This window comes from Peromyscus eremicus, chromosome 4, assembly GCF_949786415.1.
Source record: "Peromyscus eremicus chromosome 4, PerEre_H2_v1, whole genome shotgun sequence".
Classification (NCBI taxonomy): domain Eukaryota; kingdom Metazoa; phylum Chordata; class Mammalia; order Rodentia; family Cricetidae; genus Peromyscus; species Peromyscus eremicus.
Window position 1 is genome coordinate 37802880 of NC_081419.1, and position 18963 is coordinate 37821842.

Sequence of the window (18963 nt, forward strand, 5' to 3'; positions counted from 1 at the left end):
GGATGTTTCTGAGGTGTTCCTAGTGACACACAGACCAGTGCTCCTGAAGAAACAGAAAAGGAGTTCAACTAGTGTTTATTAGAGACTTTTCCCACTTAGGGTGAAGACGGGAGAGCAAAGCTTGAGGCCCAGCTTCCAGAACAGTTTACAAACGTGGTCAGCTAAAGTGCTGATGCAGCCCCCAGGCCTAGACACACAGCTTGTGTGGAGGTAGTTTCTGTGTGAGGAACTTGACCTTGAGACCTGGTTCAGGAAGTACTGCAAGTAGGCAGAGGTCAGGGAGAAGAGGAGACTCCTGTTTCCTGGAGCCAGTCACAGGTGAGCATGTGCGTCACTGTCTGGCCTGAGTATGTCTTAGGCCAGGGCAAAGTCACTTGCCTCTGGCTATGAGGAAGGAATTATAAGGAACTATGTCTTGTCCCTAACTCCAGTAGAAATTTTCTCTACAGTCCCTTGAAAGGTGGTTTCAGAGGTTGTAGAAGATTCCACAAAGGCGATTCAAAGATCCACCATGATTGAATTTTTTCTGTCAAAGGAACTTTTTTCTCATGGCTGTGTTCTTCTTTGAAGTCTTGCTCCATTGTGGTAACTTGGATGGCCCTAAGTGGAAAAGCATGTCAGCCCCCAATTCTATTTGTCATTGAAAGCAGGGTACAAAAGCAATGATACAGAGACTTGGGGATCTGGGAGTGATCCTTTCCTGGACTAACTTGATACAAATAGCCAGTGTCGTGGAGAGAGGTGTATCTAATGAACAGCTGAGTAAAATATATAAAAGAATAGAACACACACACACACACACACACACACACACACACACACACACACACCCTGAAGCATTGTGAGATGAGCACGATGCTGCTTCCTAAGGTTACCATAGCCGAGTACAGGACAGCAGAGTGTGTACCCCTCCGGTCTTCACTGCCCGACTCCCCCATCGTAGTCACTGTGCAGCACTGGTCACCAGCTGCTGTTGGTCCGGGCCTTATCCAGTGAGCCCGCACCACTGAGTTCCCTGGAAAGCATCTCAGTGTCAGAAAGTGACGAGCAGTTGAGGGTCGCTGCTCTGAAACTGTTCTAAGACTGCTTCCTTGTCTGCCCAGAAACTGTTACTTTTCTCAGGCCCATCTGTTGATACTTGGGGTTGGTTCCTGAACTGTGGGGGTTCTGTTTAAGGGCTACCAAGTGAGTCCCAGGAAAGGCGCAAAGCTACACAGAGAAACCCTGTCTCGAAAAACCAAAAAAAAAAAAAAAAAACAAAACAAAAAACATATGTCTGTTCTAAGACTAGTCCATGGAGTTTACAGAGCTAGTGCTGTCAAGTAGTCCCTGCAGAGAATTAACAGGCTTAAGTAACTTTTATGACAAACAGATATTAACATAGTCCTAACGATTCCTTTAGTGTTCACATGCCCGCTATTTTGAGCAGCAGTTATAGTCAAATTAAACTACTTACAGTTGGGTAGACTTGTAGGAAGAAATTATGGTGCACGAGACCTTGGTGTATTTTTGCAGATGTTAATTCTAACTTAAACAGTTTTAGTAAGTAATGTATCTGATTTGATCTTTTAGTGTTTGATAGCATGATGTGCTCTCTGTTTATCAAGTCCAGTCAAGCTAACAGAGACACAAATAAAGTATAACCACTTAATAATCAAATTGGTTTGCTTTTCTGAGATAGCATAAAGAATATTTCTCTAGATATCTTTTCCACTTCTCAGTACAAGTTCAGAGTCCACAGTACAGCATATTTGTGTGTGTGTCCTTCTGCAGTGCAGCAACATAAATACATTGTAAATAGAGCAAACTTTTTGGTTATATTATGGAATAAATACAGCCAGACAATCACCGGGGGTTCATTTATTTCCATGGTGCAGTGACCTGTATCGAACATGATACTGTGATTCCCATCATGGAGATTTGTGGTTTTAGTGTGGTCCTGACATGCAGTACAGCAGCGAAGATATAAAAATTAGCATTGAGGAGGAGGAGGAGGAGGAGGAGCTCCCGGATGGTTGGTATGTTCACTTATAAACATCAGATAAGGTGTCTGCACACACGTAGTTTAATGTAGCACTCTGCGAAAGTTCTGGTTAAAACCTCAACTAGAATTGAAAGCAAAGGGCACATAAGTATCCACATGTTTTCAGTTTCAAACAGGAGCTGATACTCTTGATAAGTTATCAAGTTTTCTCAACTCAGACACCCACATATCCACAGGTAATTATTTATACCCTTCAGGACCCGAACTGCACATGCCTCACTGTAGCTTTATGTGATGGGTATGTTCCTGTGTTTCCTGTGACAAACATGAATTCTTATTTTTCTAAGCAGCAGACCTGGTCGTCTTATATATGCCTTTTATCTCCTTGAATCACAGGAGCTTCAGTTTCAACGACTCACCCGAGAACTGGAAGTGGAAAGGCAGATTGTTGCCAGTCAGCTAGAAAGATGTAGGCTTGGAGCAGAATCGCCAAGCATCGCCAGCACCAGGTACAGGGCCAGTGGCTCTATCTTTATGCATCCAAATAACATGTCTCAGTACATTAGCAGGGCTGCAGCGACCGATCCGTTAGAATGCTGTGCCTGTTAACTTCCATTCTGAACCTGACACCAAAAATGTCTATTTATTTTGCTTGTGAGAAGCTGCTGACGGTATTGATTTGCCCTTCAGTCCTGTGCTGAAGTATATGATATGCAGCCAAAGAGGTCTACAGCCTTCAGACACCGATGTCTTGCATGGACACGTCACAGTTAGTGGCTAGCTGTTTGGTAAAGAGTGTGCTGGTAACTGGACAACATGGCATAGACTTTTTAAACTAACAAATATTTCTAAGTGGTACGGTCTAGTTGGCCTTTAGAAATGCCTTCAGTTTACTTTCAGTTTTTCTAAAATCTGTGAAACTGATATATACAACAATTACACTGAGATATCCAGAGTGTTCAAATATGGTAAGTACCAAAGGATCGTATTTTTAAGGTCGAATATAGTAATTACAAACTAAGCATTTAATTGAAAACAACATTTAGCCACAATTTTTTTTATTTAAATGGCCTCTTCTACTCCTTGAAAAGATCACTACTGTGTAAATTACTAACATACTCCACGTGTTAATCATTGCTGATCAGTAGATCTGTTTCTTAAAAGTTACGTATCACTAGAAGCATACATTATTTTTAACGTTTGCATTTTTAAGCTTGGGGTATGTGACCTGTGCTCTACAACCCCAAATCACATCAGTTATCTCTAGCTGCTGAATTATTCTCCTCAGTTCCTTCTGTAGCTCAGTGGAGACAACGTCTTATGCTGAGTGAGGTGCTGTCTGTAGCTTCTCTTTTCTAGTCAATGGTTGGTATGATGTTTAAACTCTTAGACTTCATTACCTGAATGTTTCAGCCTCAGCCTTGACACATGTGCATGCTGGTGCGTTTAAGACGTAAAGCATTTGAATAAAGTCAATAGTGGAAAAGTAGGTGATCATATTTTTTTTAAGTATCTGGGAAGGTTTTTCTTTTTCCCCCCTTTTTACAACTTGCTTATTTATTTTGTGTATGTGAGTGTGTATACATGTGAGTGCTCATGTCATGGTGCATATGTGGAGGGCAAAACAGCTTGCAGGAATTGGTTCTCTCTTCCATGTATGTCCCAGGGGTCAAATTCAAGCTGGTGACAGGTACCACTGAGCCATCTTGTTAGCCTAGGTAGTCTTTTATACTAAGAAAATGTATACATAAGCAAGGTGTAATAGTATAAATAGTATAATATATATGCTATTATATATTATTATATTATATACTATTACTATATTATAGTATTACATAATATTATGATATATTATGGCATATATATTATAATAGCATATATTATATCATACTATATATTAAAATATTATAGATTATGCCCTTTGGTAACTAATGAAATAATTTACCAAAGAAGTAGACATTATAAAAGCAAAAATTATCTGTAATTCTACTCAGTAGTTTTTTAAAGGTATCAATAGTTTTAGTATTAAAAAGGAAATTCTTCAGATTCAGCAATATGATGCTATATGTTTTTTCAAAAAGGATGGGCCAGATGAATAGAAAAATAGAATTTTATATTATTAAGAACATTAATCTAGGATGTGAAGGGGTGGGCAGGATGCTTTGCCCTGGAAATAACTGACTCAAAAAAAAAAAAAATCAGATTTATCCTGTTAAACTTCCAAAAGTAATTTCCATATCAATAATAAAACTTGATATCTAGAGAAAATAAAAGAAACACTAAGCTTTGAGCTGGTAAAAATTTTCCCATTCTGTAGGCTGCCACTTTGTCCAAATAACATATCCTTTGCTGGGCAGAAGCCTTTCAGGTACATGAGGTCCCATTTATTAATTGTTGTTCTTAGTGTCTGTGCTATTGGTGTTCTGTTCAGAAAGCCTTTTCCTGTGCCAATTATTAACACTTGAAATTGTTCATTATGAACTCATGTGATAAAAGATCATAAACAGTGTTTTGGAACAACCCCAACTTAAGATAGCAATACCTTTTCAAAGGAAGGAAGGAAGGAAGAAGTTACCAAGAACTAAACTTTGGCCAAATCTGTAAAATTGTATTTAACAGAACCATCTGGATCAAACATGACCAAATGTTAACATCTGTTGAGTGAGAGTGTATTTGTTAAATGCATGGCTAGTAAACTTTAATTTTTAAAACATTAATTAATGAAGGCTATATAATTGAACGATATAATCAAATAGATTTTATTTAAAATCTATAAAAAACATTGTGGGTAAGAGTAATAGTACTGTCAGTTGTTTTTATTTTCTATTTTGTGTGTGTTTCATGCTTGCTTCTCACTGCCTACTGTCAAAGCCAGCACATCACTGGGGTTCATTCAGTCATACAGGTAATGCTGGCCCTTGGTTGTGGGGAGCCTTATTTGGACATCCATAGAGTGCTGTAATGGTGAATGCAGAACAGAATGAGAAGGACCTAGGCAGCCAACCAAATGTGTGACACGATCTTTAGAGTTACAACTAGGACAAGGTTCTTCATTCCATGAACTTACTCAAGTCTCATCTCAGGTCAGACCCTCTTGTGTTCCTGATGCCCCAGCTAAATACTCAGCCCTTTCCACAGCCTTTCCCAAGTTCCTCAGCGCAAGTCATTTCCCTCCAACGAACTCATGGCTGTTTCTCTGTGCCTGTGTAACTCATTGTGAAGTGGTGAGGCCCAGCCATTGCACACTAGTGGCTTAGCAGCCCATTTCCCACCCAGATGCTCATTAAATGCATAATGGACCTTCCTGAGGAGCAGCAGCTTTGGAGTTCATCAGAGGATGCTTTGCAAGTTTTTCTCCTGGTGTCCTTGGTGTTTGCCTTCCTCACAACTTAAGGGTGCTTTCCACAGGACCCACAAATGCGGGAGGCAGGTACTCAGCTCTAAGGCCAGTATCTCTGCATGCCAGTCTGGAGCCATTCAAAGGACATTAGAAAAGAGAATGGTGGTGTTGTGTTGTCATGTGAGAGACACTCTACCCCTGCATGTCATCTGTCCCCTTCCTGTCCACTTTGGAACCATAGTGTAAAGATACTAACGGAAATTGGCTCTGTGACTCAGATCCCCTTTGCTGTCAGCCTCCTGGTTTGCCCAAAGGACATTGTAGTAGAATCCCTGCTCAGAACCAGGAAGCTTTCCTTTGGGACTTTTTCCCCATTTTTGTGTGAAATGAATTTAATCAGGAAAATGGGCATTTTATAACCAGTTATCTTCCTTAAGATTTTTATTTCCCAGTAAAGATAAGGTAATCTGTAAAACTGTTTAACGTTTTGTCTTCTAAAGATGAAGCAATAAAATAAATAAATAAAAATCAAATAAAGAGTGTATTTTATTGACTTTTCAGTTGCCCAGAGTTTTTGCCATTTCTGTCCTCACTCTGTGAATAGACAGGAGGTGGCACAATGAGGTCTACCGAGGGACACTGTTCTAACAGTGACAGCTCAGTCCCTCACTTGAGCCTCATCTCCTGTGTGCCCCATTGAGAATTTTAGAACAGTCGCATGTGAAATTGCTCAGATTTTCCATTAATCACCCCAGAAGAAGTGTTCTAAACAAGGCAGTGGGAGCTAATTTGATGATTTTCCATCTGTTTTATTTTCTGGCATTCTAACATATATAAATTAGCAGTATTGATACACTTATAAGCCTCCTGATGTGGACTTGATGGTGTCTGTATGCCAAGATGACGTATGAGAATAAACATCATCACTACAGCCTTGAAAAGCCCTGAAAGTGGGTGAAGGTACTTAATCTGAGTACACTGTAGCTGGTTTAGTTAATATTTCATCTCATCCAAATGCATCTGAAAATACAAAAACTAAAAACAAAATGTGAGGATTAGGGGAAAGGGGAAGTAAAATTTAGAAAGATTAAGATGGAGCCAAGATTAAAATAGAACAACAAGCAAAAAATGTATATGTAGCATATTATGCAGTGCTGGAGCTGAGAGCCAGTTTTCCATGAGCATCCTAGCAGCCATGCTGGAGACAGAAGTGGCCCTAATGTAAGTGTGCACACGATGGAAACAGACATCTCTAATTAATGTCACAATGTTAGTGTGTAAGAGGGTAATGAACCAGGCTGCTCAGGAGGATCCTCCCATCCTGGGTACCAAGACTTCAGTGGTTTCTCCTTTGTGGTCACATCAGGAAAACATTGTTTGACCCTCTGGTCTCTGCCAACAAATTTCACAAACAAGCTCATAAGGCCATTTCTCATTGCTAAATGGAATATAGATAGATGAAATGGCACCTTTGCTAAAAGTAATTCCCCTGGGAGCCAATTCTGACATCTAGCTTGGCTCAGGGTGATACTTAGCACATGTAGATAGATGAATTGCTTTCAGGTCCACTAAGCAGGCAGCCTACCATGACTATTTCTGTCTGCATAGGTTTTGAGAGTCATGGATGATGAGGGATGCTGAGATGTGAGGTGTCCTGTGTTGCAGTTCACTGAACAGGTGTGTTATATGTACATTAGTTACAGAAATGGCTTCCAGGAAACACTACACTATGCACAGCACGTTATGCCATAAGAAAGCCTCACAGCACACAGGAGTCACACAGAGAAATGTGTAACCAGAAGTTTCTCAGTCTCACTGGCCCCATGGTTCCACAGCCATTTATAAAATAATTACTCAGAGGCTTATATTAATTATAAACTGTATGGCCTATGGCTTTAGCTTCTTGATAGCTAGCTCTTTCATCTTAAATTAACCCGTTCTTATTCTTATTAATATATGTGTTGCCACATGGCCGAGGTGTTACAGGTCTGCTGGCATCTTGTTGCTCCTTTTGTGGCGGCTAGTGTCTCTCTCAACTCTGCCCTTCTCTCTGTATCTCTGCTTGGATTTCCCGCCTGGCTGTAAGCTTTCTTGCCATAGGCCAAAACAGCTTTATTACCCAACAGGAGCCACACATATTCACAGCATACAGAAAGACATCCCACAGCATACAGAAAGACGTCCCATATCCCCTTTTCTGTCTAATCAAAAAGAAAGGTTTTTAACTTTAACATAGTAAAATTATATATAATAAAACAGTTATCAAGCAAGAATTACGGTTACAATATCTAGTCTGTTTTTGGCAGTTTCTTCTGTGAAGCAAGAACCCGAAGGATCATCTTGCCTTGCAAAGTTCAGTAATCACCTTCCTATGGGTCCTACATGTCCAGTTTATACAACATACTGTCAAGTAGCCCAGGCAAGAGCAGTTTCTTACCCAAATGGCTAACTTTTGTCATAATGAAAGCAAACTCCATATGGAATTTCTTTGATGCCCATTATCTTCTCTGAAGTAGATTGGTGCTGCCAGAAGCAGACATGTCTCAATGTCCAGAAAAGTCTAAGTTCTTAAAACGTTTTAAATACCATTATTCTGTAGGTCTTTGAAGTGTTTGAATATTACCTACTTAATGAAATATATCTATATATATATTTATATATATAGATACCTAGAAAACTTAACTAACGTGACTATAAGTTTGATTATCATAGATGACTATTAATCTGTATTTAATTATACATTACTATTTTAAGTGAGTTGCATAAACATAATACCTTAAACAAGAGTAGAAATACATATACAGTATAGCAAAATTAACTTTAAGTTTGTATCAATAAACTAAAATCCATAGCAATGTAAAACATTTCAAACAAGTTGTTACTCTTTAAAAGTAGATTCAGTAATCTACCCTTTCATCCTATCATATCTATATCCCCTTTTCTTCTTTAGAAAGAGATTGAATTTATAATCAACCTGCTTTAAATAAAAATAAACATTCATAAACAATATTTTCAGAATTTGGGAATAGCTTCCCATACTACTTCCTGCTAATTGGGGGCGCTGGCAATCTTGTGGGGATCCTGAGAAAAATTAAGAATTATAGTTAAATCTTGGTTGTAGTAGTCTGTGGGGCTATATCCTCTCATCCAGTTGCTTTGAAGATGTTTTGGATGTTGGATCATCTAGGCCATGGCTGTCATCAGAGACCTTTCATGGGGTCTTGGTTGATCAAGCCATATTAACCTGGAAGGAATCCACAGGTTCTCATCTTCTGTGGAAACAAAAGCAGAACCTCTTTTCCAAAGCAACATATCCTTAGACATAAATTTTGAAGTCAAGATACCTTTAAAATATGCATATTGGTTTAACTTAATAGCTCCTACAATCAAATGTTTTTCTGCAGTTAAAAATCCCAAAAACAATATAATAATATGTAGTGTCCAGATTATTTGTGTAATTTCCATCCTTACGTGGCTTAACTTTCATATTATTCTTACTGTCTCTTTAAAGACTTTATTTTTTAAAACTATCAATGCCCCACATTGGGCACCAGGAAAAGCAAGAAATCCACAGGTGTCTGCATAAGGAGTATTAGGGAATTTATTAGGAAATTTATTAGCAAATACCACTACATTTCCGCCCATGACCTTGGGCTATATGGCCCAAAGGAGGCGCTGCTTCTTGCCCTCATACGTGACCTCTTAAAAGGAAAGGGAGGGATCACGAGGCCCCTTCTCCCTGGTTCCTGCTTCCTGGTGTGAGCGGACTGCCGGGTGGATTTTCTCCCAGTCAGAACAGAGGATGACTTCAGCTGTTTACTCAGTTCTGTATTCATGAATGTATTTCCTCAATTCATACCTTAATGAATTCCCTAGTACTCCTTAAACAGACTCCCGTGGATTTCTCACTTTAGTTGACATCCACATGGATCGGCCATCCCTACAGCCCTTATCCATGCAGAGAATCTTATAACCCCTGCCTGCTAGCAGAAATGTGTCCTGTAAAACTTCACTTCCAGATTTCGACAAACATAGGATTTAGTCAACTTCTCCCTACAATGACATCAGTGGAGGATTGTGCCCACATAAGCTAAGATTAGGTTTAACTGGCTAAGGTAACAGTAGAAACTGCCACCTGGACTCTGTGCCTATCTACTCACCCTGGAACCTGCCCTCCTTTGTTCCCAAGAGCATGGAAAGGGGTGGAGGGAATTGGGAAACAGAGACCATATTCTCATTCTGTATTTTTTATTGACTGGAGTCAAATAATGATCACCTTAGACAATTCGTAAAGTGCAAGGAAAAAATAAGGAGAAAAATCCATAATTTTGCCACTCAGAGATAACTACTGTATTTTAAAGTCAGGTGTGTTGAAGTATAAATTGCAACAAATCCACCCCTTTGTAGTACAGCTTTAAGGTTTCTAGCTGACCCAATTGGCATAGAATTGTATGGCCACCTCCACAATCCACCGAGAGTATTGTCATCATCCTCTCAAATGAGACAACTACTTTTAAAACCTTGCTATATTTCTTCCTCTTCAGTTTTTTTCTTTAAATGGAAGTGTTTCCCATGAGTAACTTTTCATCATATTCTTCAAGTTGCACTCTGGTATGCCAAGCTTATTAGTTGAACAACTTTTAATGGCCCCCAGTTGTCCAAAAAATCCCAGGGAAGCAATAGCTTAGAGCTCAGTGATGCTCATTTGGCAGCAGGTCGAGATTCCTGCAACCTTCCAGCAGCAGGTGACAGTGAGGGAAAGCTGGCCAGGGGAAATCCTACCTACCAGCTGTAGAAAGCAGCCTTCAGGTGCACAAGGAATGCCTGTGTTCACATCTCATTCAAGCAAGGAACTCACACTAGTTGCTCGTCTCGTTGGGTCACAAAACTGGGCAAGAGTAGAAAATAGAGTTAGGCTAGAAGTCAGTCATTGAACATATGAGTCTTAGAATTCTTGAGACTCTCTAAGTTGTGGTACAGGATTTGAAAACTGTTCCTGGTAACAGACATGAGATACTGTTCTGTTGCCCAGAAACTCACCTTTTGTTTCGCAGTTACTTCTAGGTAAGTTCTTGTTGGTCAAAGTGTGTTTCTTTGCAAGCTGTACATCTGTTTCTTATACTTTATCTTATAAATAGCATTTTCATTTTTGAAGATGAAAGTACTCAATTTGCATCAATATTGAAGTAAAAAGAGGCTAATAGTTTCAGACTACTGAAACTATTATATTCTCACGTGATGTTCAAATGCACTAATCTTATTTGGAAGCACAGTGCTCTTCACTGGCGGCTGCTGCTATCTTAAAGCTTGCAGACAGAAGCCTTGTCCTTATAACTGCAGAAAGGAAAGGGGGTGTTGGTGCCAGCCCCCCAGTTTCTCTCTCGTCTTAGTTTAAAGCCCCAGTCAAGTAGAACTCTTGATGGTTTCACAAAAGGTTGTGCAGCCTTGACTGTCTTCTTGTTGCCGCTTAGGAGAAGAACTGTTTGCTTCTAATGAAAAGAGACGATTCTCCACGGCCATGGAACCCCTGGAAAAGTTTCATGGTTTTGCATTTTATAGGGTCATCAGGAATCCTATCAGGCTTCCGTTGATAGCACTAAAAATTCGGAAAGTGTTTAGAAACTGACAGTACCCAAAAAGGTTTCTTCATGGTTCAGATCTTTTTCAGTGAATATTTTTTTAAATCATTGTAAAATAAACTGCCTCAAATAATGCCTTCTTTGAAATGGAAAATCTTTGAAAAGATTGTCTGTTCCTTGACATTTATTACTCAATTTACCACTTTGAGAAGATGTTTGATAGAGTTCTGTCCCCTTGACATTCAGTGCTTTGGCCTTCAAAACTTGAGGGATTTTTATTATTGTTGCTGGGTGGCTGTTTTAATGAGATAATTTCATATAACCTTCAAATTCGTGGGTTTGGTACATTCATAAAGGTGTTCACCCATTAGTGTTACGGCCCCACTCTTTCCTTCTCTCGGTGCTGGGAGCTCTTTCCTGTTGCTGTGACTCTGTTCTGTATATTTAATATATAATGCTATACATTCGGCCCTTTGTATCTGGTGTCTTCACTTAATGTGTTCAGGTTCATCCATTTTGTATTTAGCTTGCCTTTTTATTTCCAAATAATACTGCATTATGCAGACATTCCACATCTTCCTTGTCATTCATTATTGGCCATTGTGAAGAGATCTGCCTTTGATTTTTAGGGGAAAGCCCAAGGTGTTTACTTCAGCTTCCCTTGTGTTAGGGTACTGGTGAGCCCAAGGGGATTCCTCTGGGTCTGTCTGTCCATCCTCCCGCTCCCTCAGGTTGCTGGACCTTTTTCCCTCTGCTGCTCTCTGTTCCTGCTGTCCTCCTTCCTTGCTGAGCTTCCTGTCTGTGCACAGTAGGTCAAGCTGTTTCAGTGCTGCTATTCTTACTACAGTACATTTCCTTATGTCCCGTTAGATCTGGTCACTGGTGCCTCCTTTAATGGTCAAAGGTCGAAGCTCCCTGACTTCATTTCTAATTCAGACTAAATGAAGAACAAACTCCTTAATATTTGAATGTAATTCAGAAACACTCTTTGGGATTTCCACGGCGAATATTTATCATGTAGACACTCTTCAGAGGAAATTTAGTGACACTGAATTTTTATGGCAGAACTTGTTATAAACAATGGAGAATTCCACATCGGAAGGGTAGAAAATGAGTCTGGCTGGTCTGGCTGCCCTCAGCCTTTCAGAAGTCATTTTTCTAGGGCAGTTAGCTCAGCACCATTTTTCCAGAAGGCATTTTTAATTACTACCTCTCATTGCCACTCAAGCCACAAGTGAATTTTATCTAGGGCACAGATATCTAAGTGACGGCTGTTGCACACATTTGATTGAAACTTAGACCATGGGACTCTAGAGCACAAGCCCAAGGGTATGCAGGCAGTGTTCCTAGACACCCATCTTAACTAAGAACACAACCAAGTGTTATTGGACTCGTTAGCCAAATAGTTTTCTCATGAAATAGAATCTGTTATGAATCTAGAACATTATACAGCAAATGTGTGTCACGATTCTAAGATGAATTTACCATCGCTGATACTGAGCATTTAAAAATGTTGAGTGGTGATATAGCTGGGAGGAACCACAAATGCAGATTGTTTATAGTTAGCATCAAAGTTTCAGGTTATTCTAATACTGTTCTAGTATCTTTGATTAAATATGGAAGCAGCTTAGCTGTATTAATTTTTTTCTAATTAATGAAGAGGAAAATACCTGTTGAAAATTCAGAAACCCATGCATGTAAAATATATGTACCATGCTATTATCTAATTTAAGAAACTGTTTTAATTAAGATAACATTATTTCATTTTCTGGAATTTTCATAATTCATATTCTATAATTACTAGTCCTAAATTATTTAACATTAATGAGTTATTGAACCAAACTAAGAATTACATTGTTAAGCATTCCCCCTTAATCATTAGGGGTTTTTTTTTTAGCTATATGTATATTTTTAAAGTATTTTCAAACAGACTACAAAATCAGGGTCCTTACTGAAAACAGAACTCAGTTTTGCTTTTGGCATAGGAGTTAGTGATCACGTCACCATATTAGAAGCACTACAGCACTCTGAACCCCCTCTGTTGTCTGTCTATTGGCCCTCACTGTGCAGTTGTCTGTATTTATAATCTTTAAGAAGTGCTAACAGCCCCAGATCTAGAGAGTGATGTGGCAAATGTGAATATTTATACCCAGAATTCAAAATTACTGAGAATTTTTTATATTGACTTCCATTTTTTATATCAAGAAAAATATTAAACACAGCAAGTTTCCTTTGCCCACTCTTTTCCCTATAGCTAGCCACTGGTGTGTTGTCTTCTAAGGTACTTTGTGTACTTTTTTGGTTTTTCGAGACAGGGTTTCTCTGTGTAGCTTTTGGAGCCTGTCCTGGAACTCACTTTGTAGACCAGGCTGATCTCAAACTCACAGAGATTCACCTGCCTCTGCCTCCCAAGTGCTGGCTTTGTCTGCTTTTATATTAAATATACTTCATATTCACATGCGAACATGTGAATTTTCTGCTGCTTTTAAAATATGCACATTTAGGGGGCTGGAAAGATGATTCGGTGGTTAAGAGCATTGGCTGCTCATCCAGAAGACCCAGGTTCAATTCCCAGTACCCACATGGTGACTCACAACCTCTGAAACTTCATTTCCTTGGGATCCAAAACACCTGACCTCCTCAGGCACCGTGTGGTACCCAGACATACATACAGCCAAAATACTCACACACATAAAGTTCTATGTAATTCTATGTAATTCTGCATTTGCCTTTTCTTCCTGAGATGTATCCACACTGGTACATGTAGATTTATTTTTTTTATACTGCTATATCACAGTATTAAGCTGTTCATGTCTTTTTTAACTGAACATTCCTTTTGAATTTGTTTTTTTGTTTTTGTTTTTGGTTTTGGTTTTTTTTTTTTTTTGGTTTTTCGAGACAAGGTTTGTCTGTGTAGCTTTGTGCCTTTCCTGGAACTCACTTGGTAGCCCAGGCTGGCCTCGAACTCACAGAGATCCGCCTGCCTCTGCCTCCCGAGTGCTGGGATTAAAAGCGTGCGCCACCACTGCCCGGCCTTTTTAATTTGTTTTATCTTTAACATATAATATATGCCATATGTTTGTATGTTCCAGAGATGATCCGGTTAGACTAATTGGTATAGCTATCTGTCACCTTAGGCACACACCATTTATTGGGGGAGATATCTTCTCTACTAGCTGTTTAGATGTTCAGTTAGTTATTGTCAGCCAGCGTCGTCACCCTCTTACCCACTGCACCCCACATCTGTACACTGCTCTGTGTACTACCCTGCCCCACACCTTTTCTTACTTTTCAATAAACTGTAGCTTTGAGACATAAGTGAAAACATGATGTATTTCTGTTTGTTCATCTGCCTTAGTTTACTTAATATAAGCATCTCCAGAACCAAAGTCCTCTCAACTCTTGAGCATGTTTGAATGTGTCTTCTCTTCCACATGTGTGAGACTCTAGAACACACACTCTTAGAAGTGGCATGTTTACATTTGTGTATTTACGTTGTGTGTGGAATGGTGCGTGCGTGCGTGCGTGCGTGCGTGCGTGCGTGCGTGCGTGCGTGCATGTTCAAGCACAACTTTCCCACAGACGAGGACATCTTTCAGGAGTCAGCTCTCTCGCCCTGCTCTGTGCCCTGCAGTAACTGAACTTGAGTCCTCGGGCTTGGCAGTCACCCTTCTTCACTCCCTGAGACTTCTTGCTAGCCCAAATGTTTTTTTAAAACACGTTTCCTATACTTCTAAAGTTTGCATTCCCGCTTTATCTGGAGTTGATTGTGTGTGCAGTACGCAGAGGAAGACATCAGATATCCTGCTATCTCTTATGATTGTCTCCCTGAACCTGGAGCTAGCCTGACACAGCAAACCTGTATGTCTCTTCTCAGGCATTTCCACTCTAGCAGGGCAATCACTGGATAACACTATGCAAATGCTGCAGTGCTTAGCATGGCTGCAGACACCATGTACTTTGGGCAAGTTCTGTGTTCAACAGAGTACACTGGCTACCCAGGCTTTGTCCTTGCTTAGTAGATCCCTGGGTTTAAAAAGTGTTGGTTTATAGTAATACAGTAGAGAAGAGGATAGCCATAGAGCTGCTCTTAAAGATGGGATTGACAGTTGCATTAGGAGATAGTTGTACTCATTCTCTTACTAATATTGCTCAGTAGAGTTTGATTTCTGGTTTGGTTTGATTTGGTTTTCATTATTATTGCACGCCTGGCTAACATTAAGATGTCATTTCCCCCTAACAATAGTATTTTCCACAAGGGTACCAATAAGTAGTTAGGAAAGACTTAAGCCCCCCCCCCCCACCTCCACTTCCTACTTGAGTATTGTATAGCTGCCCTCGATACAGGAGGAAAGCCATTAAACCCCCGGCCTCCATCACTGTGCTTGCCCACCTGGAACTGCCGTGGCCATTGTTGCTTCTGCTAGTTCATCACAGCCGTGGTACAGGAAGCCGTGTAAGTACCAGCTCAGAAATTCTGGGAGCCAGCCTTGAGAAACAGCACTTTAACCAGTGCAGCTTGTGCTGTGGATTGTTGTTGGGAGAAAATGTTAGCATACCTTCATTGAATCACTGTGATCTTCAGGAACTGAAAGATGGTTGCCGTTAAACTTAGCAGTCAGAGCAGAGTGCTGTGTGTGACCAGCTGTTTCCTTGGCCCTTCAGAGAACTGCTCAACGTCGCTCTAATGCAATGATATTTGGAAAAGGAAATTGAAAGTGTGATTGTCTTTCTAAAAGTGAGGGCCATCCATTAGCACGTCTTCAGCAGTTAATCAACTTGCCGTAAAGATGAACATGGCATGCCAGCCTGGGGAGAAGAAAACAACCCAGATCCATTTGCCAGCTCTCTAATGTCTGAATTGTTCCTATAGCTGTCCCCCCCAGGGCTTCACAATCTACTTAATAACAAATCAATCTAATCTGGTTTTGCATAGATTTTTCTATCCCAGGCTTGTGTCCCTCCGCAATTAAACAGGGAGAAAAATGCTCCAAAATGGAAGGGAAGAAAAGCCCTAGGCTACAGATTTTCATAGCTAAAAATCTTGTATTGAACAGTTGCACATTTTAACATCCACCAAAAGCTTTGGTACAACATTTGGTTTGCATGGGTAGGTGGCTCGTAATCCAACCAAAACTATCTTTGGGGATGTGGTGTGTGGGTACCCTGCAGCCTTTTTTCTAAGTTGAAATACAAGCAGTATCTAGTATTTTGGGATCCTATGATCATTGCTACAGCCTAGGTCAATTATTTATTGATCCCAACTTTAGTTGTATTATTAGTTATTCTGCTATTGGAGCCACAGCAAATTCAAGTTAATTTTCCAAGCGTGATACCAGAGCTGCTCCACAAGAGGAACAGAATGTAGAGTGTGTCTGCTTCCTGAACAGCACTGATGTTGTGATACTTCTCAGTCAGAAGATCTTTGAGTAGGATATGAAAGGGTCTCACACTATATGTCTTCTAAATGTAAATACAAAGGCGGATATTATTTTTTTTTTAAGAGTGGTACGTTCAGAGTAAGTCTACATGTTAAAAATCACCTTTTGTGATTCTTCTCAACCACAAACAAAGTAAGGAATTTAATGATCACCAGCAGTTGCTGAAGCTCTCAGCAAAGAGATGGCACATTTCTCAGTGAACTAGTCAGTGTGAGAGCACTAAGGTCACATCTCCCTCATCTCTAACGTCGAAGGGCAGACTGCTAAAAGTCCGGAGTTGATGGTCTAGTGTGACATATTCTAAAGTACAGAATAGTCATTGTGGTGTCTGCTTGCCCAAAATTGCTCCAGCATCTACATGTAAATGCCCATCTGGGAAATACAGGAGACCAAAGAGCATGGTAAATGGCACTGGGCTGGTGAGCTAATTAGATTCAGACTGTCAGGAATTCTACAAATTGAGTGAAATCATTTTCAACAGAACAGCAGTTTTAGAGACAAAGCAACCAGTTGCTTGCCAGAAGCCACACCTTAAAGAAAACTGACTCTCCCTTGCCCAGAAACCTCCAGCTGTCCATAGCTTCTCAACCAGGGGTGGGGACTCAGAAGTCCCACTACCATCCATGCTGCCAAGCTGACAGGCTTGATTTTTTGCAAGCAAGCACAGCTGCTGTGAGTTCATGAGTGCAGCAGACCGGTCGTGTGCAGAAGGCTTTATCTTGCTACGGTCCTCCTTGACCTTGGCTCTTACAATACTTCTGCCTCCTCTAAGATCTGTGATGGTCCCTGGGACCTGAGAGGCAGGGATGTGATACAGACACCTCATTCGTGGCTAAGCACCCCATAGATGCCTTTTCTGTGCAGATTGACGAGTTGTAAGTTTCTGCATTAACCACCATCTATTGCTCAGAGAAACTTCTCTGATGCAGTGTGAGAGCTGCACTAAGCTGTGGGTAGAGAGTTTAGAAGAGTTTGATGCAGGTCCATTTAACAAAATAATAATAGTAGGTTCACGCCTGGGACCTGTGAGCTCCCAGTCTTGGCCGGATTTACAGTACAAGACATTTGTTTCCTCCTGTGGAACTGGCCTTGAATTCTGTCAGAAAGTTGTTGGCTGCCCTATAACATTCCTGCCACTATTGTACCCAGGGGTGTATCTTGCCATGCTTATCATTATTGTAGCTCACCAGGTTTACAGCTGGGTATGGCTGTTAATGACATCTCCCATTGCGTCCCGCCAGCAACCTGAATGACACCCTCTGGTGCTGTGAAAGCTAACCAACACAGAAGAAGCTTCCAGATCATTACCAGCTTGATTTCTCCATGCCTTGTGACCAGAGCTGAGTTCTCAGCAACAGGGCCTTATCATCCAGTTCTGCTGGGGAACCCTGAGCGGCCGCATAACTGATATTGTTTGGGGCTCTCTAGGACACTGATCTCCAACAAAGACAGCACCCAACACCTGGAACTAATTTTCTGTGTAGTGTTCCCTGTCTTCTGCATTATTCCCTGTGTAGGCTAACTCCAATTAAAGTCTTTTATGTGAATGTGTACATGTGTGTAGCTTGTAAAGTAGTAGGTTTCATATGGCTTTTTCAAACCTCTGTATTGTTAATTGTTCCTCCACCCCTTTCTCCACACTACCCTCCCATCCTCCTTGTTCTTTCCAATCTCCTTCCCTGTTCTTTTCATCTCATCTATGATCTAATGTATTGCATTTTTATAAAATTAGTATAGTTATATTTATTAGACATTGCAATTTCCTAAAACTCTTAAGATTTCATAGTCAGAATTTAAATTCTTCTGAAAGTTTAAAGGCAGACTGCTTATTAGCCCTGATTTTTAAAAATTCTTTGTTTTTGTTTTCTCGAGACAGGGTTTCACTGTGTAGCCCTGGCTGTCCTGGAACTTCCTCTGTAGACTAGGCTGGCCTTGAACTCACAGAGTTCCAGCTGCCTCTACTTCCCAAGTGGTGGGATTAAAGGCGTGCACCACCACTGCCTGGCTTTAAATTTAAAAAAAAAAAAATGTGTTTGTTTGAGGGCATGTACACATTCCACAGCATGAATAGAGAGGTCAGAGGACAACTTGTGGAAGTCAGCTCTCTCCTTCCACCATGTAGGTCCTAGGAATCAAACTCTGGTCGTCAGGCTTGACAGCAAGTGCCTTTACCTGGCAGTCTTCCCAGCCCTGATTTTAAATTTTATAGATTATAATTTACACTTTTCTCCATATCTCCCATAAGCCTTCCCTATGTATGGGTCATGTTGACTTACAGTGGCCATGAATGGTAAAGGGGAAAGATTAAGCTGGTCAGCTCTCTGCTCTGTCACATTGTGCATTGTTATTGCTTTATGGATTCACATTAGAGGTGTAAAACATTCTTGACCATGCACTCCCCGTGCCTGTGCTTTGGAAGGGGCTGGCCACCTGAGGGGCTTTACAGGTCACCTCTCTCAAGAATGATCCATTCTCATGTCCCCCACCACCACCACCAACCCATTTGGTAGCTGGAAATTCTATGCATGTATATGGGAAGCAGTGGTAAGTAGCGAAGAGAAAGTGGCTGGGTAGATTTGAGACTGGGATGAACCAGGGCCTTTAAGCATTCCGAAGCCC

At 40.6% G+C, this 18963-nt stretch overlaps 1 protein-coding gene across 14 annotated transcripts in view; it reads left to right on the forward strand.

Annotated features, from left to right (window-relative positions):
* The window catches only part of Pkp4 (plakophilin 4), a 225997-nt gene that overhangs the window by 127402 nt on the left and 79632 nt on the right, over window positions 1–18963 (forward strand). For all 14 annotated transcript variants that reach the window (XR_009378791.1, XM_059260491.1, XM_059260493.1 and 11 more), the window contains one exon: window positions 2381–2493. Coding sequence is in view for 12 of the 14 variants with exons in the window: in XM_059260491.1 (XP_059116474.1) it covers window positions 2381–2493 (113 nt within the window). In the remaining 2 variants the exon portion in view is untranslated. The remainder of the gene's footprint in view (window positions 1–2380; window positions 2494–18963) is intronic.